This window comes from Oncorhynchus mykiss, chromosome 19 (genome assembly GCF_013265735.2).
Source record: "Oncorhynchus mykiss isolate Arlee chromosome 19, USDA_OmykA_1.1, whole genome shotgun sequence".
NCBI classification, from domain to species: Eukaryota; Metazoa; Chordata; class Actinopteri; order Salmoniformes; family Salmonidae; genus Oncorhynchus; species Oncorhynchus mykiss.
This window is the reverse complement of record NC_048583.1, coordinates 25,460,177-25,487,704: the sequence shown is the minus strand read 5'-3', so window position 1 is coordinate 25,487,704 and position 27,528 is coordinate 25,460,177. Positions and strand designations below refer to the sequence as shown.

Here is a 27,528-nt window from a genome sequence, read left to right as displayed (position 1 = left end):
CAAATCGAAAATGTATCAAAAGACAGTACAGATGTTATGTCAGTCCGGGAGCAGAATTTTTACAGACATCTTCAAGTAAGGTGTTACAGTTATTCTGTATGTGAGGCACTTTTGTAACTTTCAACTTCATGGTGTTCTGTCTGTCAATGTCTGCATCCCTGGCGTTGTTGGGAGGTTGCTGGATCGAATCCCCGAGCTGACAAGGTAAAAACCTGTCATTCTGCCCCTGAGCAAGGCACTGTTCCCCGTGCACCGGAGACAAGGATGTCGATTAAGGCAGCTCCCCGCACCTCTCTGATTCAGAGGGGATGTGTTAAATACGGAAGACACATTTCAGTTGCTTTCAGTTGTACAACTGACTAGGTATCCCCTCTCCCTCCCCACCACTTTTTCTCTCTCTCTCTCTCTCTCTCTCGCTCTCTCCTCTCACTGTCCTCTCTCTTTACTGCAAATGATTTAGCCCCAGCCGCATTAATCCCATTATAAGTACATATCCTCCCCTGAACCAATAGGGAACTGTTTATTTGTCTTTAACACAATATGCTAATACTATGTGGGAGTAGTAATTCAAATAACATGCCCCAAACGCATTCCCCAAGAATGCGCTACAGACACTCCACTGCCGTTGAGAGCTGAGAACATGGCTAATGTCTAATGCATTCCCATATGGTTCCACACCAGCTATTGTTCTACTGTACAGTAGAGAGCGTTTTGTAATGATTGTATTTTGTGGTGTTGTAAGGCGGAGGTTGTGTGTCGGTCATCCAATTGTTTCCTGGGTTTGAGTTAGCGTGGAGGGGCTAGAGCTGAATACACCAGGAAGGGACGAAACACACACACACTCGCAAACACACACTTGCAAACATAAAACTTGCAAACATAAAACTTGCAAACACAAAACTTGCAAACACAAAACTTGCAAACACACACACATGCACACACACACGTGCACACACACAGGACAGAAGCTAGCAGCATACACATTCAAGTGCTTTCTCAGAGGCTTTGTAGAAAGGTAGATTACTCTTCTGATGTGGCTGTATGCTTTGCTGCAGTATGTCTGGAGGTGTGAGTGAGTGAGTGAGTGAGTGAGTGAGTGAGTGAGTGAGTGAGTGAGTGAGTGAGTGAGTGAGTGAGTGAGTGAGTGAGTGAGTGAGTGTGTGTGTGTGTATGTTTGTGCCTTATCATGGTAAAACAGATTTGATTAATGGGCTGGTAGAGTTTTCGCAGTTTGTGTTTGATGCTCATTAAGTCACTTTTCAAAGAAGTAGAAACTACTCACCCGCACACACACACACACACACCGACGCTCCCAGCGCCCCAAACACGCTCGCACACACACACACACACATACTTGGCCCCTAAACCCAAACCAAGCAAAGCTGTTTGTAGCTGTGGAAAATAATGATGATTGTAATAACTATGACAGAATGAGGATCAAAAGGTTTCCCGCAGCAATCACCAAACACTCACTTATCCTAGCAGACTGCTTTGTAATATATGGGTTGTGCAACAGCAAAGGAACACTTAAAACAACTCCAACAGAATGAGGAATCAGCATAAACACTCACTCTGGCTCCAAATTGACAGAAACAAAATATTATGCGTGGGAAACACAAGAGTTCTCTGGTAATGCATTTATGTACAGTATTCATATGTTTGTGTACGAATGTATTGGAGGTGTTTTATACCACTCAATTCACTCACTTATTATTCCCCACAGTAACTCCTTTAGTGTATATGTTGTGGATTATGTCACGTAAATGTTCACGTTGTCACATGTCACGTTCATGGTCAATGTGGCAAAGTGCCGATCCAAGATGGCCGCCATGTCACCTGACAGCTCACCTTAGGGGATCAGGTTGTCACCAGCTGAACACATTAAGATGGCTGACACACACACACACCAGAAAGAAAGAGGCGAAACAAGAGTGTTTACCGCTGCCAAAATCTGTCCATGAAAATAAGACCACGAAGTGAGGAATTTTTGTATGGAGGGCAATGAGTGTCGAATTTGATCAACACGATATAAGTGGGCGTACGTGGTTGCATGGAGGTGAGATCAGGAGGGACCAAAGACAGTACAGTGCTTCCATCTTTGAGGACATGTATTTCCATTAGTGGCATGGCCGATTAATTAGGGCAGATTTCAAGCTTTCATAACAATCGGTAATCAGCCTTTTTGGACGCCGATTAAGGACGATTTCATTGCAATCCACGAGAAGACTGCGTTGCAAGCTGACCACCTGTTACACGAGTGCAGCGTCAAAAGGACCTTGTGGCTGCAAGGAGCCAAGGTAAGTTGCTAGCTAAATATGATTAAAAACTATCAATCTTCATATAATCACAAGTTAACTACACATAGTTGATGATATTACTAGGTTAACTAGCTTGTCCTGCGTTGCATATAATCAACGCGCTGCCTGTTAATTTATCATCGAATCACAGCCTACTTCAACTTCGCCAAATGGGTGATGATTTAACCAAAGCGCATTGCCGAAAAAAGCATAATCTTTCTACAAATGTACCTAACCATAAACATCAATGCCTTTCTTAAAATCAATACACAGAAGTTTTTTTTTATTTTTTAAACCTGCATATTTAGTTAAAAGAAATTCACGTAAGCAGGAAATATTAACTAGGGAAATTGTGTCACTTCTCGAGTCAGGGTATATGCAGCAGTTTGGGCCGCCTGGCTTGTTGCGAACTGTGAACTAATTTGCCAGAATTCTGACATAAAATTGAAGGTTGTGCAATATAACAGCAATGTTTAGACTTAGGGTTGCCACCCGTTCGATAAAATACGGAACGGTTCCGTATTTAACTGAAAGAATAAACGTTTTGTTTTCGAAATTATAGTTTCCGGATTTGACCATATTAATGACCAAAGGCTTGTATTTCTGTGTGTTATTATGTTATAATTAAGTCTATGATTTGATATTTGATAGAGCAATCTGGCTGAGCTGTGGTAGGAAGCAGCAGGCTCGTAATCACTCATTCAAACAGCACTTTACTCGATTACTGCGTTTGCCAGCAGCTCTTAGCAATGCTTGAGGCACAGCGCTGTTTATGACTTCAAGCCTATCAACTCCCAAGAACATCCAATAGTCAAAGGTTATGAAATACAAATGGTATAGAGAGAAATAGTTGAAGGGTCATAATTCCTATAATAACTACAACCTAAAACTTCTTAACTGGGAATATTTAACCACCAGCTTTCATATGTTCTCATGTTCTGAGCAAGGAACTTAAACGTTAGCTGTTTTACATGGCACATATTACACTTTTACTTTCCAACACTGTGTTTTTGCATTATTTAAACCAAATTGAACATGTTTCATGATTTATTTGAGACTAAATAGATTTTATTTATGTATTATATTAAGTTAAAATAAAAGTGTTTATTCAGTATTGTTCTAATTGTCATTATTACAAATATATACATATAAAATATATATATAGCTTTCACCTGGATTCAATATAAAATATATATATTTTTGGTCCTCCAATAATCGGTATCGGCATTAAAAAAAATCATAATCGGTTGACCTCTAATTTCCACTGTTAGAGCGGTCACTCAACTATCGTGTCAATACCATACCAAATGTTGTACGGCAGCCATCATCCCAGGACACTCCACTGATTGAAGCTCTTCCTGATTATCTGATGTATTTTGTTACTATGTACTTTGATTTGGTCTATAGTTTCTTACTTATCATATGATGTGTTTGAACCTTACTTTTGTTGCTTTGCTGCACTATTGTTTGCGTACTGCTACTTAGCATTTAGACTACTGTTAATTTCAGTTCTAATGTCGCGTTCACATCATGTCTTAAGTATCCTAGTCGTAATTACGAAGGGGTGTTTATTTGCATTTTTCCTAGTAAGAAGGTCGCCATCCAAGTATTGCTTACCTTTTGTTGTAGAAGTGACATTGTTGAAGCATTTAGCCTTTAGCATTTTAGCCACTTACGTTTACAGCATTTTGGGATAGTATTACACTAAGTATACAAAACATTAAGGACATCTGATCTTTCCATGACATAGGCTGACCAGATGAATCCAGGTGAAAGCTATGATCCCTTACTGATGTCACTTGTTAAATCCACTTCAATCAGTGTAGATGAAGGGGAGGAGACAGGTTAAAGAAGGATTTTTAAGCCGTGAGAAAATTGAGACATTGATTGTGTATGTGTGCCATTCAGAGGGTGAATGGGCAAGACAAAATATGTAAGTGCCTTTGGACGGGATATGGTAGTAGGTGTCAGGCACACTGGTTTGTATAAAGAACTGCAACGATGCTGGGTTTTTAACGCTTAACAGTTTCCAGTGTGGATCAAGAATGGTCCACCACCCAAAGGACATCTAGTCAACTTGACACAACTTTCAACACCTTAAAGAGTCCATGCCTGATGAATTGAGGCTGTTCTGAGGGCAATAGGGGGGAAGGTGTTCCTAATGTTTGGTATACCCAGTGTATATGAGAAACTGTGTAAAGCCAGAATAATTTATGTTCATTATGATAACTGCCACTTATTTAATTTTGTTCTCAGAATCATACATACAACTATTGTCCTCTGATGATTGAACTGCCATAATTAAACTGATCAAAGTGATCGAAGAGAATTCATGAATCTGAGTCTCTCTGACAGGAGCCCATTGGCATTCACAAAACCAGCTATACAGTCTTTTCAAGCCCAGGCCATTTCTTAAAGCGTAAATATAATGAAGCCTACTGTCATGACGTTGGCCTGGGGGTAGGTTTATGACAGTCATAAATACCTCTTCCCCCCTTTTACCTCTCTCTACCCTACTTATGTTACATTTGTAAACCCCTTGGTTAACATAGAGATTCTGGGAACATCAGAAGGTGGGGGGAAATGAACTATGTTCTGGTAATCCGACCAATTGAACATATGCGTTGGTACTTCATGAATATGATGTCAGTTCGGTTGTCATCTGAGACATTCTCATCAATGATAAGATGACAAACTCTACAGTGGAAAGTCTACACATCAGAGTTGTCGGATTCACATGGAATTGTTGATCAATTTAAATGTTTGAATATGAAATTATTCGTGATGGGATGAAATGTGATTTTAGCTTCTAAAATATGAGAATTGGGTTTTAATAAGGTTAGGGCTCTGCTCAATCAGTGGCCCGACCCTGTGAAGAGTCATGGGTTATAAAACTTTTCAGACACAACCATCTCGCTCCACTATATAAAGCCTTGACGAAAATGTAACCTCCTGTTCTGAGGATGTGAGGACAACGGTCCGATGTCAGAAGGGTTCAGATAATAACTACAGAACGAAGCCAACATCAGCGTGAGCTTTGGTTGCGAATGGTATGAACTTTGAACTCTTATTCACTACAGAAGTGATACCTCCTAGACGTTGAGTTAGCAACAGCAGCTGCAAACGAGGGTTAGGAAGGAACAGACAGAGTATCCCATCTACACAACGACGTTACTACAACGTATCCAATTGACTACCAGAGATATTCTTCAAAGGACAAAGGACTCGGTTTGGCAACACGGCCTTCCATCTACCACCAACCTACTGAAGCGCAGCTCAGAGTAAATATTTATTGGATTTTCCTTTTCCAAATGTGCGGTAATTTAGAATGCATAAGATACTGTATTTATGATAGCACAGCTTCTTCCTTTGGTCCTCAGTCTTCCCGCTCTTTCACTCAAACCCAGCCCTTTTCATTTGTGTAACCAGCTGTCACATCTGTTCTGCCCGCTAGCGACGTTTTCCTTTATGATGTCATTTGTAATCAAGTTATGATTAATTATGTGTAATTCTGTGTGATTAGTTAGGTATTTAGTAAATAAATAATTAAACCCAATTTTGTATTGCTGATTCAACTTGTTAGCCAGGGTTTGTGAAGATAACCAAGAATTTACAACTTTCAGATGAGACTGAATTAAGGTGACGATTAATATTGACTGCTATTGATGTAAAATATTACTAGGTCTTTAAGAGTTTATTCGGAAGATAACATCTCTATAAATATTATTTTGTGGTGCCCCGACTCTCTAGTTAATTACATTTACATGATTAGCTCAATCATATTAATGATATTAATTACGGAGAAATTATTTTATAGAATAGCATGTCATTTCACTTTATCCGGCACAGCCAAAGACACGACACTACCCTCCAGCAAAGTGGACATTTCAGACAATCATAAGATATTTCAGATCTTTCAAATACTTGGAGCGTTGGTTTAAGCCTGCATGGAATGCCAGATGGGTGAAGTTCACACTTCTAGAACTAATCCATTGGTTCCAATGCACCAGCCAATCAAGCACAGCTAAAACGTTTGAAAGATTTCAAATTTTATTTGAACCCAGGTCTGCTAACTAACCACCCACTCCAGATATTACCAGTTGTCCTGACCTAAGGCCTCAGGTTACATCAGCGTGACCAACTGCTGTCACTACCTCTAACAGCGACTGACAGAAAATAAACATTTGTGAATACATCTTCAGGTCAGTGGAGTGAGAGAGAGGGTGATGGTGGAGCGAGAGAGGGTGATGGTTGAAAGAAAGGGTGACGGTTGAGAGAGAGAGAGAGAGGGTGATGGTGGAACGAGAGAGATGGTGATGGTGGAGCGATTAGAGAAGGTCAAACGTGTAAGTAATATGTAAAGTTATAAACTCAGCAAAAAAAAGAAAAGTCCCTTTTTCAGGACCCTGTCTTTCAAAGATAATTCGTAAAAATCCAAATAACTTCACAGATCTTCATTGTTTCCCATTCTTGTTCAATGAACCATGAACAATTAATGAACATACACCTGTGGAACGGTCGCTAAGACACTATAGTCAGGGGCGGTGTGTCACAGCATCATCGGACTGAGCTTGTTGTCATTGCAGGCAATCTCAACGCTGTGCGTTACAGGGAAGACATCCTCCTCCTTCATATGGTACCCTTCCTGCAGGCTCATCCTGACATGACCCTCCAGCATGACAATGCCACCAGCCATACTGCTCATTCTGTGCGCAATTTCCTGCAAGACAGGAATGTCAGTGTTCTGCCATGGCCAGCGAAGAGCCCGGATCTCAATCCCATTGAGCACGTCTGGGACCTGTTGGATCAGAGGGTGAGGGCTAGGGCCATTCCCCCCAGAAATGTCTGGGAACTTGCAGGTGCCTTGGTGGAAGAATGGGGTAACATCTCACAGCAAGAACTGGCAAATCTGGTGCATTCCATGAGGAAGAGATCCACTGCAGTACTTAATGCAGCTGGTGGCCACACCAGATACTGACTGTTACTTTTGATTTTGACCCCCCCCCCCCCACCCCTTTGTTCAGGGACACATTATTTCAGTTCTGTTAGTCACATGTCTTTGGAACTTGTTCAGTTTATGTCTCAGTTATTGAATCTTGTTATGTTCATACAAATATTTACACATGTTAAGTTTGCTGAAAATAAACACAGTTGACAGAGAGAGGATGTTTATTTTGTTTGCTGAGTTTATGTCAAGTTATATGTCACTGCAGGTATCATAAAACTAATGTCAGCCAAGACAATTTTTATTTTTACCTTTATTTAACTAGGCAAGTCAGTTGAGAACAAATTCTTATTTTCAATGACGGCCTATGAACAGTGGGTTAACTGCCTTGTTCAGGGGAAGAACAACCGATTTTGACCTTGTCAGCTCGGGGATTCGATCTTGCAACCTTTTGGTTACTAGTCCCAACGCTGTAACCACTAGGCTACCTGCAGCCCTATTTATAACTACAATGGTTAAATGTAACTTTTTTTCTTCTTTTTTTAAAAACATTTTATAAACGAGAACATATTACATCCGTACATACAGTAATATACATTGTCAAATGTCAACACATGAAGGAAGGCATGCATGCACACACACACACAGACTCTCAACATGTTTCCTCTTTCCTCTTTCTTTCTCTTTCATCTAATCAGTCATGTCATTGTTGTTCCGTGCCATGGCTTTAGTGATAAGTCTTCCAGCCTGTCAAACAAATGCTGGGCTGTGAGGCTCAGCCCCACTGTCGGGGCTTCTTTAGTCATACAGAGTGTTTTCAATGTGCTCTCCAACCCCTCCAGCTATTCTCTCTGCTGTACCATTTACCCAGGGACCTCAGGCTTTCTGTTCTACCACTCTCTCTCTGTCCCTCAGTTCTACCTCTCCCTATGTCTCTGATCTCCCTCCCTCTCTCTGCTCTACCTCTTCTCTCACTACATATCAGCGCTCTCTTTTCCCTCTCTCTATCTGTACTCCGTCTCACAGCTCTTTCTCCTCACTAACTGAGAACTGAGACATTTGTCATCCAGCATCTGCTGTCTATTCAACTGTCATGAGGAAACTGTGTGAAATACAAAGTAATAAAGTAGTAATAATACAAAAATGGTGTGTGTGTCATGTCATAAGAACATGATGACGTTCAGTTTTCACATACAGTACTCTTCAGTTCTCTGGTGACATGTGGGTGGATGACAGAAACTTCAGCTTTGACAACTTATGAATGGTCCTTTCAATATGAAAGGAGCTGGGATGGCAGATGGCTTCATGTCACTGATATACTGAGAATAAAGAAAATATTCACTTTACACATGACCATATTTCCTCACCAGAGAACATGATACATTAGTGGTTATGAATAGTGTACTTTGACGCACACTACCTATTTATAGCTCTACCTAGTTAGTATTTATTTGCAACATTTGGTTGACCCGATTCGGGAAATAATCATCAATGATTCATAATGATGTGGACAAATGTAACATTTTCAGGTCATTTAGAGTCACTGTAAGCAAATGCATTGCAAAGAAAAAAGTATTATAAAAATACCTCACTATCTCTCTCCCTCCCTACCTCTCCCCCTATCTCTCTCTGTATGAGATCCTGTTATGAGGTCTCCTCCAGTGTCTTGCCGAGTATGATAATCCCATACTGAGGATTCGGGTCTAAACGTCCCTTTGATCCTACACGTTTCACTCTGTTCCTTCACTCTGGGGTCTGGGGGTGCCCTGGGTTCCTCTGGGAAAGAATGCTTAGAGCAGAAAGTTTAAGGGAAACGATCCTCCATGATGGAACTGGAAGTACTTTGACAATAGCCATTGCCTTTAGTGCCCAGCATGGCAAATCTCATACTGGGTCTCAAACTATACACCCAAGGCTCTCACCAAAAGAGACATGTAAAGGTCATACGCCCTTGCTCTGAACTCCATCCCAATTTCCTTTCAGGCTATTCCATGCATTAATAACAATTTAATGGAACAAGTTATTTGTGGTATCAGCCTTAAACATACACTGAATGAACTGAGCGTTAAAGATTCTGTTAATGAATGGACTAACAAACTGGGAGAACCATAAATCAAGTAACGAGCTAACTCACTTAATAAAGTGTCGAAAGGAGTCAAAGGTTGAAAAATAATAAAAAGGGCCACTTGGTGGTAACACAATCGCTTATTCCAGTGCAGCCGTCTCCCATCTGTTCTAATGGAACTGAATTAGAACCATCCATTGTGGGAGCCAATTACTTCTCGTCTGAACTCGTCCACAGCGCCTGTTTTTCAAGTCAAATGCAAGCTAGTTCATCAAATCGTATAGGACGGAGAAAATAAAAACTCTTAAGAATATGATGTAGGTGATTGAAGTCAGCGAAAGGGAAGACAATAAGTAAAACTGAAAGTCATTTCCGAACTGCTTTCTCTTTTATTATTCGACTGAATTATGGAAAATGATGATTGTAAGATGTGTTTAACTGTTTCTTTTGGCAGAATGGTAATATGAGGCTATTATTGCAATTATGACCAATTATGCTTCATATTTTACCCACTTTATCAAGAAGGGGCATGAGAGTCTAAATTAAAACGAGTCAGCCATTAATAAAAAATAAAAATGCTCAACTTTTTTTTATTTTACAACCTTTTACATCTTTTACAACCAGTTCAATGGGTTCAGAGCGTACTTCTCCAAGATGTCTTATAGTGTAAGGGAGAGGGGGAGAAATATAACTTTAATTTAGGATACCTTTAAACAAGACCAGATTTCATTAACTTTACATTTCTTAAACCAAGTCAAGACGATGAATGAAAAGGACTGGACCCCAATGGCCCATTGGTTTCCCTGCCAAATATATACATAACTTTGTCTGATTTAAATCAGAGTGTGCCAGTGATTGCTTTGATGTCTGAATTGAGCATCTCCAAAACCCAATTTGGTTATAGATCTCACAGCCTGCTCACATAGAAGAGTGCAACATCCATATTACATTCAATTTCAGGACTTTAAATAGATATGTCTGAATAGTGAGGGGAATGGATAGAGTACTCAGGTAGCCTATGCTTGGGTACCCCTCTAGCTTGTGAAATTACATCTGCAAAAAAATAATGATCAGAAATCTCTCTCTCGGAGACATCCACTGTGCTGCCTGTCCAGCTAAAGGGGCTTGGTCTGGACATAGCCCCTCCCTCTCTCATCTCTCTAATGGCTGCCCAAAACACTTAGTTCTGTGCCACTGGCAGGTACAGCAGCACCAGCCCACTTCAAAGGGGATTTTTATTAAGGCCATCTATCCAACTGTGACCACTGGCAATGCTCTAGCAAACCACCTAGGTCAGGCAGGTGTGCAAACATCCTGTTTTCTTCGATACTGTATGTTGCCTTCCTAAGCCGCGAAAACAGGTGTAACAAAACAACACAATGGCAGTTATTGTTGTATACCCACTAATAAGCTTGGTTTGGAGACAAAGGCGACAGACAGATCATTACGTCTGAGGGACAAATCCCTGGCCTGTCGCAATTGCCTTTCTACAGGTCGCTATCCCCTTTACGCATCATGCCTTCCCAGTCACAGCAAACTCTATGCTCTCTTATTAAAGAGGTGGGAGAACAGGAGGCTGATTAGTCACATACACTCACACACGAGCACACACAAGAATGCTCGCAGGCAGGTGCACACATATACACAAGCCTATACAGGCATCACACACACACTCATGTAGCTGGGGTGCCGCGCCAATGTCCGATGGTTTGTTGCATTGTGTTCTGGCGCCTTAAATAAGTCATGCTGAGGGTTGGCTTAATTGACAGCTCTGAATCACAGGGCGAAAGGAAAGGGGATATCAGAGATGGACGTCTACAGGCTATATATTTGCTGTGCCTCCCCTCATTCAGATGGAAACAGCTCTGCCATACATTCCCAATGTATGATATAATAGATAGGATAGAACATTACAATAGGACAGAACATTACCATTTTTTAAAAAAGGCTTTAAGATCAATAGCTAATAGAATAAGGCACTAATGTTGAAATATGAATAGATAACATAGATGAAAGAATAGGAATTAGTGATATAAAAACAGAATGGTTCAAATAGTTTCACAATAACAAAGCCCCTCAATATAATTCAAAATGACCCACAATATGAATAAAAAGTGTTTACGAAATCACAGATAAAATGATTTTAATAGAAGTAAAATCCTATCTTAAAAAGGACGTTCAATGAAAAAACAATGTAACCTACTTTAGGCTCAATGAATGAGCCAATTAGTCAAATGGCTATTGAATCTGATACAGTTGAAGTCGGAAGTTTACATACACCTTAGCCAAATACATTTAAACTCACAACATTTACAAATTTTTCACAACATTTAATCCTGTTTTCGGTCAGTTAGGATCATCACTTTATTTTAAGAATGTGAAATGTCAGAATAATAGTAGAGATAATTATTTATTCAGCTTTAATTTATTTAATCACATTCCCAAATGGGTCAGAAGTTTACATACACTCCCTATTTTTCCTCCAAACATAACGATGGTCATTATGGCCAAACAGTTACATTTTTGTTTCATCAGACCAGAGGACATAGTCTGGCTTTTTTATGGCGGTTTTGGAGCAGTGGCTTCTTCCTTGCTGAGCGGCCTTTCAGGTTATGTCGATTAAGGACTAGTTTTACTGTGGATATAGATACTTTTGTACCTGTTTCCTCCATCATCTTCAAAAGGTCCTTTGCTGTTGTTCTGGGATTGATTTGCACTTTTCACACCAAAGTACATTCATCTCGAGGAGACAGAACGCGTCTCCTTCCTGAGCACTATGACGGCTGCGTAGTCCCATGGTGTTTATACTTGCATACGGTTGTTTGTACAGATGACCGTGGTCCCTTTAGGCGTTTGGAAATTGCTCCCAAGGATGAACCAGACTTGTGGAGGTCTACAATTTTTTTTCTGAGGTCTTGACACTGAGTTTGAAGGTAGGCCTTGAAATACAGCCACAGGTACACCTCCAATTAACTCAAATTATGTCAATTAGCCTATCAGAAGCGTCTAAAACCATGACATAATTTTCTGGACTTTTCCAAGATGTTTCAAGGCACACTCAACTTAGTGTATGTAAACTTCTGACACGCTGGAATTGTGATACAGTGAATTATAAGTGAAATAATCTGTCTGTAAACAATTGTTGGAAAAATTACTTGTGTCATGCACAATGTAGATGTCCTGTACGCCCACCTCATGAAAAATGAGTTTTAATGTCTCCAACCTAAGTGTATGTAAACTTCAGACTTCAACTGTACATGAATAGACAAAACACACCCACATATTTCATACAGAATCTCCATACCTGAATCACAGGGCATAAGGAAAGGGGACCTCAGGGCTGGGCGTCGTACAGGCTATATATTCGCTGTGCCTCCCCTGTCAGAAGATGAAAACTAAACTGAACCAACGGTAGCTAGCCACCGGACACTGAACGCTAACAAGGCGCTAACATTAGCCTGCTAGCAAAATAGCTTTGTCATATTACTTCAGGAAAACAAACTTATAACATGAAATCCTGACTGATATTGTATGAGTAAAGTACAATGTTTTCATTGGTTACTATGTCCATTTAGTGAGTTTTATCAAATAAAAAATGGGAGAGCGGAGAGGACACAGCCTAGCTCTTTCAGATGGAAACAGCCCCGAACGAGCTCACGCGCGCAGTGCTGACGTCACACACAGAGCCCAACAAAATACAAGGAGATTCAACCAAAAACAAATGAGGGAAACTGGTGATTTGGTGAATATTCATCACAGTTTACTAACTCCTGTTACACTCACACAGGTGAACACACGCATACTATTAGAAAAAGGGTTCCAAATGGGTTCTTCAGCTGTCCACACAGGAGAACCGTTTTTGGTTCCAGGAAGAACCCTTTTTGGTTCCAGGTAGAACCCTTTTGTGTTCAATGTAGAACCCTCTGTGGAAAGGGTTCTGCATGGAAACCAAAAGGTTTATTCAAAGAGTTCTCCTATGGGGCCATCCGAAGAACCCTTTAGGGTTCTATATAGCACCTTTTTTTCTAAGAGTACCTACAGAGCATCACACACAACAAACTCGCCAGATGCTGTAGAAAACCCCAGCAGAAGTCTCTCAGAGGTGAGAAGGACAATCGTTTTTTTCTCCTTCTCCTCTTCCATTGCAACGCACCTTTGCAGAGGAGTCTGTACCGGTACTCCCTGTATATAGCCTCGCTATTCTTTTTTTTTACTGCTGCCCTTTAATTATTTGTTACTTTTATTTCTTATTTTTGTAGGTATTTTTCTTAAAACTGCATTGTACGTTTTAAGAAAGTTTTAAGTAAGCATTTCACTGTTGTATTCGGCGCATGTGACAAATAAAATGTGATTTGATTTGAGTATTTTTCTCTTATTGTAATGAGCTGGGCTAAGACAGTCCAAAGTCGCCAGCACCACACAGCGTGCCATGCCTCAACACTCTAAAGCTAAGCCTGAGCGCACCTCCCGTCTCACCTAAGGTCTTTGCTGAATTTGTAATTAAAATGTTGCTGAACGCAGGCTTCCACACTCAGCTACTGCTGCCTCACAAAAAACAAACAACAACACTTCTCCTTTTTGGGGAGTGAGTAATGTGAGTTACTGAGTAATGTGCTAAGGATTTTAGAAAAGGGGAGAAACTCCTTTCAATAAAAGATGTCCATACATTTTTAGGATAAAAAATTGCCAAGCCAGCCAAGACAATGAGGAGGTCTGAGGAGGAGGAAGCGGCGTAATTGATCAAGCTTTGGAGGTCAGATGGTGAGAGCAAGAGGGCTATGGAGAGAGAGAGGGCTAAAGAGAAAGAGGGCGAGAGAGAGATGTCGCTTCAGGCAATGGAATGTCCCAGATGAGAGGGGGGGGGGGGGGGGGGGGGGGTCGACAAGTGGCTTCAGCTTTCACACAAGTAGTAAAATCAGTCATATGGATAAAAAAAAGTTATTGTCTAGCCCTGCACACCCACAAACTCAGAATATACCCTCTTCCCCAGTCAGCATTTTGCTGTAATGGAATAACTGCTGTGGCGCTGTCAGAGAATTGTGCAGAGCTCCCCTATAATTGCAAAATAGCTGCACACTTATAAGTTCCCACACGCTCCCACCAAAACACACCAGCACTATGCAGCCCAGTAATTAAATGGTATCAGAGGACCAATAGAGTCCTATTGACACCCTTCTCTCTCCCTCTCTTCCCTCCTCTCCAAACTCCCCCCCCCCCCCCCCCTCTCCTCGTCCCCCCTCTCCTCATCCCCTTTCCCCAGCGGACAGCTACACCACAGAGTTATTACTGCCAATCAGTTAATGCACCTGATGGCTTTGAAGAAGACTCTCTACAATTAGCAGCTATTAGCACTGGGTCCCTAATCCGAGCCAGAAATATGGCAAAGCACAGGAGAGAGGAGAGGAGAGTGGGTATTTTTCGCTGTACAGTTTTTTCTCCATCTGTTCTCTAGTCTTTTTCTCTTTTGACCCTGTGTTTGCTTCTCTTTCTTTATGTCCCTTTTCCCTTCAATAAATTATATTAAGAGCTGCTTTAAGATTGCGGTTTACGCAGAGAGAGAAGAATTAATAGTCTACTCTTAAGGGAATTTCCTGGTTGCTTAAGGTTAGGGTAAAGAAATGCAGGTTCGAGTTTAGGGTTAGGGGTTAAGTTTTAAGAACAAGTTCATTTAGGTCAAAAGTGTAACTCACCATGGCCACCCCTTAGAGAGGCTGGCGAGCGGTAGATAGAGATGGGTGCAGATGAGTGATGCCGCGTCCCGTGGAGGTGATGCTCCGGGTGGGTATAGGACGTCGCCTGCTCCTGAGGTCCGGCGGCAGCCACGCTGTTATCCTGCCTCCCCCTGGGAGAAGAGCTCCACACAGACCCAGCTATACATCCCAGAGTCAGAGACCACATCCAGGGGCTCAGGCGCAGGCGGAGAGGACTGGGGTGGTGGTACATACCCCCTTCCCCGGAGCCCCGCGACAGCGCGAAACCGGAGGGACGAAGCATGATCCAAGCCCAAAGGACTGACAACAGATGTACGGCACGGGGGAAACTCTACTGAGACCAGGCTCATGATGGACACATCCCCATACTAGGACCACTACGAACCCACGTCCACTTGGTTTAGCTCCTGTACCCGTATTCAGGTCCGGCTTCAGTTTCAGCTAAACCCACAGCACTCCAGCTCAGAGTCGTTCCGGGGGAGAGGAGTCAGAGGATCTCTATATTGCTTTTACACCCCTTACACTGACATTGTGCCCTGACGGAAAGCAATCGGAGGTTTCAATCTCCTACAGAATTTCCCAGAAGAATAGCAAACTTAAACTCAAATTAGAGAGCTATTCTCATGTTCTAAATTGTCCAAGGGGAAAGCACATTGGGTGTCTCTTTCGTGCTCTCACAATCTTCACGCTCTTTGCCACTTTGCCCCGAAGGTACAGCAAAATAAGTGTTTTCTCTTTCTCGCGCTTCTCTTTTCCTCGACGGAAAGGAAAATCGGATGACTTTCTGTCTCTCCCTCTCTGGACCTTTGTGTGTCGTCGTGTACAGCTCCTGCTGCTCTTCTGGCTGAGAGCGTATCTGCTGCGCTCACTCTCTCGCTCTCTGATGTGGCGCACTCTGCGTGTGTCTCGAGCAGCTATCAGTCGCACATGGCAGAGCGCCGCTCGTCCCTTTCGCTCTCTCTCTCTCTCTCTCTCTCACACACACACACACACACACACACACACACACACACACACACACACACACACACACACACACACACACACACACACACACACACACACACACACACACACACACACACACACACACACACACACACACACACACACACAATCAGCACAGAGGAAAAATATAACCACCTGGTTTATCACCACTCATTCACATCCATATAGAAGAAATAACCACTGTTTTGGAAACAAAACAGCACATCTATCACCTAACATAAATACCACTTTCTCACTGTTTGCTCTGTGGCCACTGGTCCACTGTAGCGCTCCAAAGGTGCTGCAGTATAGACACAATGGGCAGAAAATAAATCCCCTTTCTTTTCTCTTCTCTTCTGTGTGTCTCAGTGCCTCATACTCCTCTCTGGGGGGGAGGAGTGGGGGGGGGGATGGGGGGTCCTGGTGATTCCACTCACCCCCTCTGTCTCAGGCTCAGCACCTGAACACAGCCTCCTGCTCTGAAAGAGAGAAGAAGGGATCCTAATCGGATCCTTCACTGGATACAGCAGGCAACACCACTGAGAGCATGAGTGAGAGAAGGGAGGTGCACAGGCAGACAGAGTGAGAGGAGGGAAGAGAGAGAGAGAGAGAGAGACAGAGAGAGAGAGAGAGAGAGAGAGAGAGAGAGAGAGAGAGAGAGAGAGAGAGAGAGAGAGAGAGAGAGAGAGAGAGAGAGAGAGGGAGGGAGGCTCAGGTGAAACAACACAGTGGGAATGGGATGGGAGGGTTCAAAAGGGTGGGTGGGTGGTGCAGAAGGAGAAAAAACAAAATGGGCCAGCTTAATGCAAATCCTCATAGAAAGCAGAGGAGGGGGTGGGGGTGGAGAGGACTGCTGCAGAGAAGGGCAACTAGCGGTGTTCAGGGGAGGGAGACAGATTGAGAGGGAAAGAGATATGGAGAGAGAGTGAGACAAAGTCGGAGAGAGGAGGATGAGACAGAGAGAAAGAGAGAGGGGGAATAGAGAGAGAATACTGGAAATGTGGTAAAGAGAGAGAGAGAGAGAGAGACAGAACTAAAAGCTGAGTGTGGATATGCGCTGCCAGCTCAGCCGTCGACAGAATCGGAATCAAATCGCTGTCTCCAGCCACGTCCCGCGCGATGGCAAACCAAAACTGACAAGGGAATATTCTAATGGAAAAGCTTTTGATCCTCCCTGCTTTTCCGCAGTTCTGTTCCCCTCTGATCGCATTAGGAAACCAGCGGCTCCCACCACGCTTCCCAAAATAGGAAATTAGGGAACACTAACGAGCTTAAGGTGCATGAGAACCACTGATGTTTCCACCCGTAATAGAACAAGGCTCTCGGAATCAAATTAGGACAATGCATTCGGTGCTATTTCCAACCATCCATTTGTGACTTTACCAAAGGAACTACTGGGAAGTGTAATGCTGTGATGCATGACATGGGAAATCAGATTAGGTCCTGGAACTACGTTTTTAATGTAAGCTTGTACCCACGATGATCTAATTCTCTTCATTTTTACATCTCAAAAATACATTTAACTAAGACCTGACACATGCATTGTAGTCTATGCATAATTCAGACATTTCTTGCATTTCAAAATGAAATAGCTTTACAAACAAAATGCCAGGGAGTTCAGACCTCTGTTAATCTATGGTTCTATCAGGCAGAATCAGAATACAGTGTGTGTGTGTGTGTGTGTGTGTGTGTGTGTGTGTGTGTGTGTGTGTGTGTGTGTGTGTGTGTGTGTGTGTGTGTGTGTGTGTGTGTGTGTGTGTGTGTGTGTGTGTGTGTACTGTACCTATCTATCCATGGGCCAATGTGGGGCACTGGCTGCATGCAAATCTCGGCTTAATGGACATTCAAATTCCGAGGAGGGACTCCTGGTCTTTGGCTCTGGGTTTGATTATCTCTGTCTGTGCTCTACATCTCAAACAGAGAACTAGTCCACTATCGGGAATATCAAGAGTGCTCTGAGTAATGTCTACTCTTTCCTCTCCCTTTGTATTCAATGAGAGTCAATATTTAACAACAGAAACTGTCTGGGTTCAGTGATTGCTTGGTGTTCCTCTGGCCCAGTGTTCCTCAACTCCATTCCTCGAGTACCCCCAACAGAACACATTTCTGTTGTAGCCTTGGACAAACTCACCTACTTCAACTCACTGAGGGCTTAATAATTAGTTGACAAGTTGTCCGGGGCTACAACAAAAATGTGCAGTGTTGGGGTTCTCGAGGACTGGAGTTGGGAAACATTGTTATAGACAGCCAATTGACTCCATATTGCTCAGATGAGAAGCAGATTTCCAGTATGTGTCGCTACCTGCTTATGGAGTCTCTTCATAACTTCATCCTAACCCTACGTGGTAACAATTATTCATGCAGGTCCTCATAAAGAGAGTAGAAAGGAACACGAGAAGAGAAATTGCATGTGTAAAGGGGGTTGAAAACCAATAACTGTGTAGGTTAAGTATCAAGAAGAAAAAAAAACTCAGAGCTGGAAAGGTGCTCGTTTATCACAACTGCTATTTTTCTGTCCCATTAAATTCAGACACAACTCTTTTGTCGAATACATTTGGCCCAAGGCAATAGTAGAAGACAGGTTTTTCCAAATGTGGTACACCGAGAGGATATTTTGGGGGGGTTTGTTTATAATGAGTCGAAAACATGATTTATGTATCATAATGATAATCACGGGAATGATTGTCATTTCAGCTAGTGCATACAATCTACTAATGGAACATATAAATCAATAATTTGCATCCAGTGGTACAAATAGCTTTAATGTAGCTAGCATGAATATGTTCTTCTCATCCATCAACCATTTTCTTTATATGGTATATATGTTATACACTCAATATGCAACATATAAATATATATTTTTTTCTATCGCTCTGACGAACATGTAGAAACACACACACAAAATGTCGGTTTATTTGCAGTTTTTAAATAACTAATTGAATTTGTCCAACTCATCATAGATAAGCGCAGAAAATGTGGTAATTAACTACAATGACCAGAATCCATTGCACCTACAGCTGCCTGTGGGCCAGCAGACAAATATGGAGAGGAAGAGCAATACAGAGACACGAGAGGGATAGAGAGCAGTTGCATCCCTGACATTTCTAAGTTTGACATATTATTTTACTACACTGATTCCACAATTGAAAGTGAGTATATCCTAAATCTCTTGACTTTATTAGGAACATTTTTCATCTGATTTGGAAAACTATTTAGAGTCATTCAATCGTATACGAAACAAAAGGTCCAAAAAATGTATTTGCTACATGTCTGTATTTGAATTGATATAATGTGGATTTGTGTTTTTTCTCCTCTTATTTCTTTGTGGAATCCCTCTGGCTGTTATGTTTATGTTTTTCATGTTACTGTTTAATAAAAAATAAAACATTTATAAAATCTCTACAAAGGGGCCAGTTCTGGTCTAGAAGCATGATTTCAACTGCTCTTACAGTCTTGCTTCGGTACTGCGGTTTAACATACACCCGGCCCAGAAAGACAATTTCCATAGACAGCAACATAGACGAGTCAGATTAGAAAATTCCTAATAAGACAATTTAGTGGTCACCTTTGTGCAGAAAACATCGCTGAGACCGATTGTTCAAATAATCGTTGAAGACTATTTTTTTCTATCACTCACAGCCGAAGTTATTAAAATTTGAAATTTATCCAATGTCTGCCATGTTTTTTTTTCCTGAAATGAGGAAGTCGGCGCGGCTTGAGCTGCTCCCTGTGCATGCGCAATGAGTGCTAATGCGCATGCGATGTCGGTCCATAAATCAGCGTATGCGAACGCGAGTTGATTACCTTGAAAACAACAATCAGATTATCTTGGACGCAGTCTCCAGTTCTTTATACCTCAGTGATCTCTACATAACAATACATCTAATTGATTGATAGTTGTTATTTAGCCGTGTTAAAAGTATGCCTTATCTACTTTGAAGAACTACTGAAATAGTGATTTTGTCAGACAACAGGCAGCTAGCCAGCTAGGCTAGCCCACCGGCCTGAAGGATGCCTCTTCGGGGAGCACAGAGATACTTTAGCTGACTGGCTGGCTGCTACTACCTGAGCGGAGACGAGATGATGACTTGGAATTAAATAATAAGTCACCGAATAACATAAAAAGTGATATACACAATAACTGAAATATTTGACTAAAGTCAAATATTGGTTTATATGGTTTATTAATAAGTGATAAGCAGTACATGGGCAACAACTACCATCATTGGGGTTTTATTAATGAAATAATAAAGACATCGTACTAAAAACAAATATGTAAGATACACAACCAAAATATTTGAATTGAAAAAAAAGTAATGTGAATAAATATGGTTAGAGCCTAATAAGTGATACAGTAGTAATGGGCGTTCACTACCATAACTTATTCTATTCTGTGTTGTTACAACGTTGAACCATCATTTACCATTAAAAAACAACAAATCTAAAATTAAATAAAAAAATGTGATTCTTATTCAAAAACCGAACCGAAACCAAACCAACCTCACACACTATTCGCTCAGCACTAACACACACACACACACACACACACACACACACACACACACACACACACACACACACACACACACACACACACGCACTTCTCATGTCGTAGCAGGACACTTCACATCTCAAGTGACAACAGTAGTTAGTCAGTCACTACACACACACACACACACACACACACACACACACACACACACACACAAACACCTAAACAAGTGTGGCTAAGGCCTTCCTGCCAAACTTGCCACCCAGCTTGCAATGTACCCCTGACAGGAACTGTCACCATCTCCCTCCCCTCAATGCAATCCTCCATTAATTGTAGGGAAACACATGAATCACTTTAAATGTGGTCATGAAATATGAAACAACACAAGCCTAACTGTAACTTATCCAGGTAACAAAACGGTTTGACCACTTTTCTTCTTGTCACTGGCAGAAGCACTAAGTATAGACTAAATATAGCATAACATTAATTCTGCTTTCTCTGTTAATGTGCAGGAATCTGCAAAGACAGTTCAAAATACTATTACCAAGTCCTAAAGACATACTTTTCATGATGTCGTGGGAAAGACATCATATTCCAGTTGCTTAAAATAAGTTTACAAACCATCCAATTACATCCAGCATATAACCTGACCATGACGTCACAAAGTACATTATAATGACGTCACTGAAACCAATGTTGCCTTCTGGGGAAGTGATATGTCAGATGTGACGGTGTAAAGCAGATAAAAATGAATGGAGAGAGGAGATGGACGTGGTAAGGGCTGGAGAGGCTGATCTGTATGCATGAGAGACGGTTTGCTTCAGCTGGCCTGTCTTTGGTTTTGTTTCGCGCCTGAGGGGAAAGACTGGCATTTGAACTGCATGCTGGATACATTACAGGAGCGAGCTATGGTCAGCAGCATGCCTAGATACCGCTCCCAGTTTCACACCATGTCAATCTCTTGACTACACAGTCCGCTCTATGGGAAGGAGACAGAGCGTGTGAATGGCAGACTACATTTATAACTACATTTGTTGACTGACCTACATGGTCTTAAACTCTGTCCACTAAAGCTGATAGCACACGCAGTAGTTTTGGCTCAGTGCAGTCAAAATGCATGTGTTTGCGTTTTGTGTTTAGTATCATATTGTACAACAGCTGATAAAACTAACACCGTAAATGTGTGGAATAATGTGATCAGTGTTCTTCCTGATGGTTGGTTGAAAATGCAATCTACACAGAACGTTCTAATCAGCAGGTTTGCATGAGAGGGAGTTTCGGCTTTTCATGGTGACATCACCATGCAGTAAATTGTAAAAAACTGAAATATTAAGACCTTTAGCTATGAAACTCAAAGTTGAGCTCAGGTGCATACATTGTTCATCCCTTAGGATGTTTAAACAACTTGATTGGAGTCCACCTGTGGTATATTCAATTGATTGGACATGAGTTGGAAAGGCACACACCTGTCTATATAAGGTCCCACAGTTGACAGTGCATGTCAGAGCAAAAACCAAGCCATGTGGTTGAAGGAATTGTCCGTAGAGATGCAAGACAAGATTGTGCCAAGGCACAGATCTGGGGAAGTGTACAAAAACGTTTCTCCAGCATTGAATGTCCCCAAGGACACAGTGACCTCCATCATTCTTAGAGCATGAGAAACAAGATTGTCTGGACTGATGAAACAAAGATTGAACTATTTGTTCATCTGGAGGAAACCTGGCACCATCCCTACAGTGAAGCATGGTGGTGGCAGCATCATGTTGTGGGATGTTTTTCAGCGGCAGGGACTGGGAGACTAGTCAGGTTCGAGGGAAAGATGAACGGAGAAAAGTACAGAGATCCTTGATGAAAACCTGCTCCAGAGTGCTGAGGACCTCAGACTGGGCGAAGGTTCACCTTCCAACAGAACAACACTAAGCAGCCAAGACAACACAGGAGTGGCTTCGGGACAAGTTTCTGAATGACCTTGAGTCGCCCAGCCAGAGCTCGGACTTGAGCTCCTCATCCAACCTGACAGAGTTTGAGAGGATCTACAGAGAAGAATGGGAGAAACTTCCCAAATACAGGTGTCCCAAGCTTGTAGCATCATACCCCAGAAGACTTGAGGCTATAATCGCTGTCAAAGGTGCTTCAACAAAGTACTGAGTAACGGGTCTGAATACGTATGTAAATTTGATATTTCAGATTTTAATTTTTTTTGTAAAAATGTTGAAAAAACAGTTTTTGCTTTGTCATTATGGGGTATTGTTTGTAGATTGAGTGAAAACAATATTTAATACATTTTAGAATAAGGCTGTAACGTAACAAAATGTGGAAAAAGTCAACAGGTCTGAATACTTCCCGAATGCACTGTACACCACTCCCTGACAGTCCTTGCAAAATTCTTCCTTAAGAAATAGTTTTTAGCTACAAAAGCAATTTTTTACAGTAAGGTACTTAATTGACACCCATAAATGTTTCATATTGATATAAACATGGCTGCATTGGGCCTTTAAATATGTAGTATAACTAACCTTGGGGTGCTCCAAAGTTTGGGGAAAGGTATAGAACCGACCTTGGTTGAAATAGATGATGCAAACCACAAGCGACACGAGTTAATTCCAATATTTACACATTTATATCAAATATTTTCATTAATATGCATTTGTTTTTTTTGTGCGTGTACATGCTTGAACGTTTTTGTTTGTCTGTATGTATGTGTGTGTGTTTTCGTGCATGCATTCAGATTTGTGCGTTTATCTATGTAGATATAATTACAGTATGTTATCTATTTGTTATACACACAAATACATCTTAGCTGACACTACTGCTGAATCCATCACCAGCCAGTGCACTGTATTAACAGTTGAGCCAATAAGGGGAATTACAGCTAATCAATAGGACACAGCCTGCTTATCAGTAAAGGAAGGCTTTAGTGCCTTGGTCATAGAAGAGGAGAGGTCAAGGAGGATCGTTAGCTCAAAGGCCGGCGTGTTTCTTTACTGCTCACACAGGCAAACATGCATACGCAAGTATCACACACACACACCTGCTTCCCCCGTAATCGCTGTGTGTGTAGTAGTATACAGAGTAGTATGTAGTATGCAGAGAAAGACATACGTTATACTGTAGGCCTACTGCTATTTCTTTACAGTCCAGTCAATAACTTAGACCACATTGAATGATAGAACATCCTGACAATGTTCATTTCCACTGACCCTCTGTTCCCTGCCTCTGTCTGTCTGCCTAGTCTATCACAGTGTTCACAGTGAGAAATGGATATGGCAGTGACTGTATGCAGATCTGTTAGCAACTAATAGAAGCCATGTGTCCTGGTGGGAAAGAAATGACAGTGTCGCACCGGCTGCAAAGCCTATCATCTTTTAATGTCATCGCACAGGACATCATCTGATTCCTCTAATACATGATTCAAGAAGGAATGCAAGTCACTTTTCAGAATATTTGGAATATAGAATTTGGAATGTAGAATATTTTATATAATTTTAGAATACAGGACATTGAATGTGGACTTTAACTGTTTTAAATGAGGGAAAACAGGGATTTATTGTGTTAATGAACCAATTTGAACTAAGCTGCTGTAGAAATCTAGCTGAGGATTTCATTGTACTGCATTCTAGTCTAGGTTTGGGCTTGGCTATACATCCACTTGCTTAATGGGTAAAAAAAAATAGTTCAAGTCTAACATATTGTTATTGTTGTTGTTTTTTGCTCTAAAAGCAGCAAACATAATCACCCTCTCACATATGCATGCTCCAATCTCTCCAGTACTTATTATTTTACTGTGAAACAGACAGAATTATGCCAAACTTGTTTCCTGGGACCAAAAAAAGACCATAAAAGAAAATGACTTAGTGGATGATTGCCTTCAGTGTTTTCCACCTGCTTAAAAGGCAATAGCGTTGGTGATATATCCCCTGCTCTGCAATGCTATGCTTCCAGGCAGGTGTTCTGACGATTTGACTAAAAGAAAACAGATGAAAATTAATCTTCAGGAGAAGTGCATTCAGCAGTAATGGGCGGGCTTTATTACTAAACTGGTTAATCAATTTTCCACCTCACTGAGGCAGGAGCGTTCTCCGAACATTTTTCACATTGAAATCATATCAGGACGAGAGTTGCAAAAAATGAACGCATTCATGTTTTTTTCCTTCATTATTGCTCTGTTTCAACGTGTAGGGACATTATTTTCAGGAAGGAAATACCGTATGAGACCGTATTTTTTTTCTTCTTATGTATAATATGTCTCTGTGGAACAGTAGGTCTTAACAGAGTTCAGACAGAATTACATCATCTTACATTATACATCATGTACACTACCGTTCAAAAGTTTGGTCACTTAGAAATGTCCTTGTTTTTGAAAGAAAAGCAATTTTTTGGTCCATTAAAATAACATCAAATTGATCAGAAATACAGTGTAGATATTGTTAATGTTGTAAATGACTTGTGGCTGGAAACGGCTGATTTTTAATGGTATATCTATATAGGTGTACAGAGGCCCATTATCAGCAGCCATCACTCCTGTGTTCCAATGGCACGTTGTGTTAGCTAATTTAAGTTTATCATTTCAAAAGGCTAATTGATCATTAGAAAACCCTTTTGCATTATGTAAAAAAGCAATAAAACGGGCCTTCTTCAGACTAGTTCAGTATCTAAAGCATCAGCATTTGTGGGTTCGATTACAGGCTCAAAATGGCCAGAAACAAATAACTTTCTTCTGATAATCATCAGTTTATTCTTGTTCTGAGAAATGAAGGCTATTCCATTCGAGAAATTGCCAAGAAACTGGTACAACGCTGTGTACTACTCCCTTCAAGAACAGCGCAAACTGTCTCTAACCAGAATAGAAAGAGGAGTGGGAGGCCACGGTGCACAACTGAGCAAGAGGACAAGTACATTAGAGTGTCTAGTTTGAGAAACAGATGCCTCACAAGTCCTCAACTGGCAGCTTAATTAAATAGTACCCACAAAACACCAGTCTCAACGTTAACAGTGAAGAGGCGACTCCGGAATGCTGGCCTTCTAGGCAGAGTTCCTCTGTCCAGTGTCTGTGCCAGCATCCTGGAGTCGTCTCTTCACTGTTGACGTTGAGACTGGTGTTTTGCGGATAATATTTAATTAAGCTGCCAGCTGAGGGCTTGGGAGGCATCTGTTTCTCAAACTAGACGCAAAAGAAGGACATTTCTACATCTCTGAAAACCTGATCCAGAGCGCTCAGGACCCCAGACTGGGGAGAATGTTCAGCTTCCAACAGGACAATGACCCTAAGCACACAGCCAAGACAATGCTGGAGTGGCTTCGGGACAAGTCTTTGAATGTCCTTGAGTGGCCCAGCCAGAGCATGGACATGAACACGATCGAGCATCTCTGGAGGGACCTGAAAATAGCTGTGCAGCAACGGTCCCCATACAACCTGACAGAACTTGAGAGGATCTGCAGAGAAGAATGGGAGAAACTCCTCAAATACAGGTGTGCCAAGCTTGTAGCGTCATACCCAAGAAGAATTGGGGCTGTAATTGATGCCAACGGTGCTTCAATAAAGTGCTGAGTAAAGGGTCTGAATACTTATGCACATGTGATATCAGTTCTTTATTTGTAATAAATTTGCAAAAATGTCTAAAAACCTATTTTTGCTTTGCCATTATGGGGTATTGTGTGTAGATTGATGAGGGGGGAAACTATTTCATCAATATTAGAATAAGGCTGTAACGTAACAAAATGTGGAAAAATGTATGGGGTCTAAATACTTTCCGGCACTGTACGGTATTGATCAGTGAGAATTGAATTTGAGCTGACAAGAGTCTCTCTCTGTTTTACAACGTCTGTGTGGCTTTGGATTTACAATGATGGGGTGGGACTTTTAAAAATCAATCTGATTGACAGGAGCGTGTAAGGGACGGGTTGCACTGACCGAACAATGACACGCTTCAAACCAATCAAGTTTTTTTATCTCATTAAAAATGACAACCATGTTCCTTTAGTCTGCCTCTTTGCCCAAACCCTGGCAACAGCATCAAGAGCTTGAGACTATAAGGTTCTACAGTATCTGCAAAAATATGATTCTGAGATAAGTGGCTTTACAGTTCCAAACCCTCATTGGTTTGAATGGTGTCAGCAATTTTGATCTTGTATTCTTTTGAACTTAACAACATGAATTGGGGGTATTTAGAGTACTATATAGGTAGACAAAATTGAAAAGAACAAGGCTTTAAATATCATTAACTCAAATTTGACAAAAATGCTGACAGAACCTTACAGTCCAAAGCTACTGAGCTCCGAAATCCAATTTGAGGCTGCGATGACGTCTCTTGTCACGCTGCTTCCTCAGAAGCTGAACAATTTGACCTGATCAAAAGCGGGGAGACAAGTATAAACAAGAAATAATTTCTAATTTGCAGTTATCACTCTCCCAGTGTTGCCTATTGCCAATTGTGCAAGGGACTCTTCCTGTTTAGGTCCTCTCTCTCTTTGTTGAGGTTTCTGTCAGCAAGACGGCATTTGCAAGAAAGGAAAAAAAATAAAGAAAGTTAGGAACATGAATCAAAGGGAAGCAGGAAGTTTGTCGGTGGTGGTGCGACAGGCTGATACAATTATCAGCTGTGTGCAATGCTCTGAGAAGCACGTAACCACGGGAACACTAATTAGCATTCTGTTTGTGAAGTTCCCCCGGCTTCCGCTCAGCATCTAATTGAAGCGCTCAACGATCATTATTAATTTGTGTCTAATTGGGGTTGTTACATATTGATTTGGGGGAGAAAACATCTCAATAACAGAGGAGAATTCTGGAGTTCATCGTAGATGCTGCCGGATGCTCGGAAGGCGAGGAAAGGACATTTAACAGCAAGGAAAACTGTTGTCCTTTTGGGTTATGGATTTGCACGTTTTTTTTGTGAAACTGGTTGGTGTTGTAGAGAGAAAGGTTGCTTGGTATTTCTAAGCAGCCATATTCAACTTGCAAAGGATAATGGAATTTAACAATTAATTTGCCAACCATGAACATCAAACAAAGATGACTCCAACAAACCTTCAAG

At 41.4% G+C, this 27,528-nt stretch overlaps 1 protein-coding gene across 16 annotated transcripts in view; it reads right to left on the bottom strand.

The window, feature by feature from the left end:
* Nucleotides 1-27,528, bottom strand: part of nrxn3a (neurexin 3a) — a 427,764-nt gene that overhangs the window by 157,868 nt on the left and 242,368 nt on the right. For 2 of the 16 annotated variants that reach the window (XM_036954496.1, XM_036954497.1), the window contains exon 1: nt 14,998-15,987. The exons of the other annotated variants lie outside the window; for them this stretch is intronic. In XM_036954496.1, coding sequence (XP_036810391.1) covers nt 14,998-15,301 — 304 coding nt within the window. In that variant the 5' untranslated portion in view covers nt 15,302-15,987. Of the gene's footprint in view, nt 1-14,997; nt 15,988-27,528 lie in introns of those variants that run through there. 16 annotated transcript variants of the gene reach the window in all.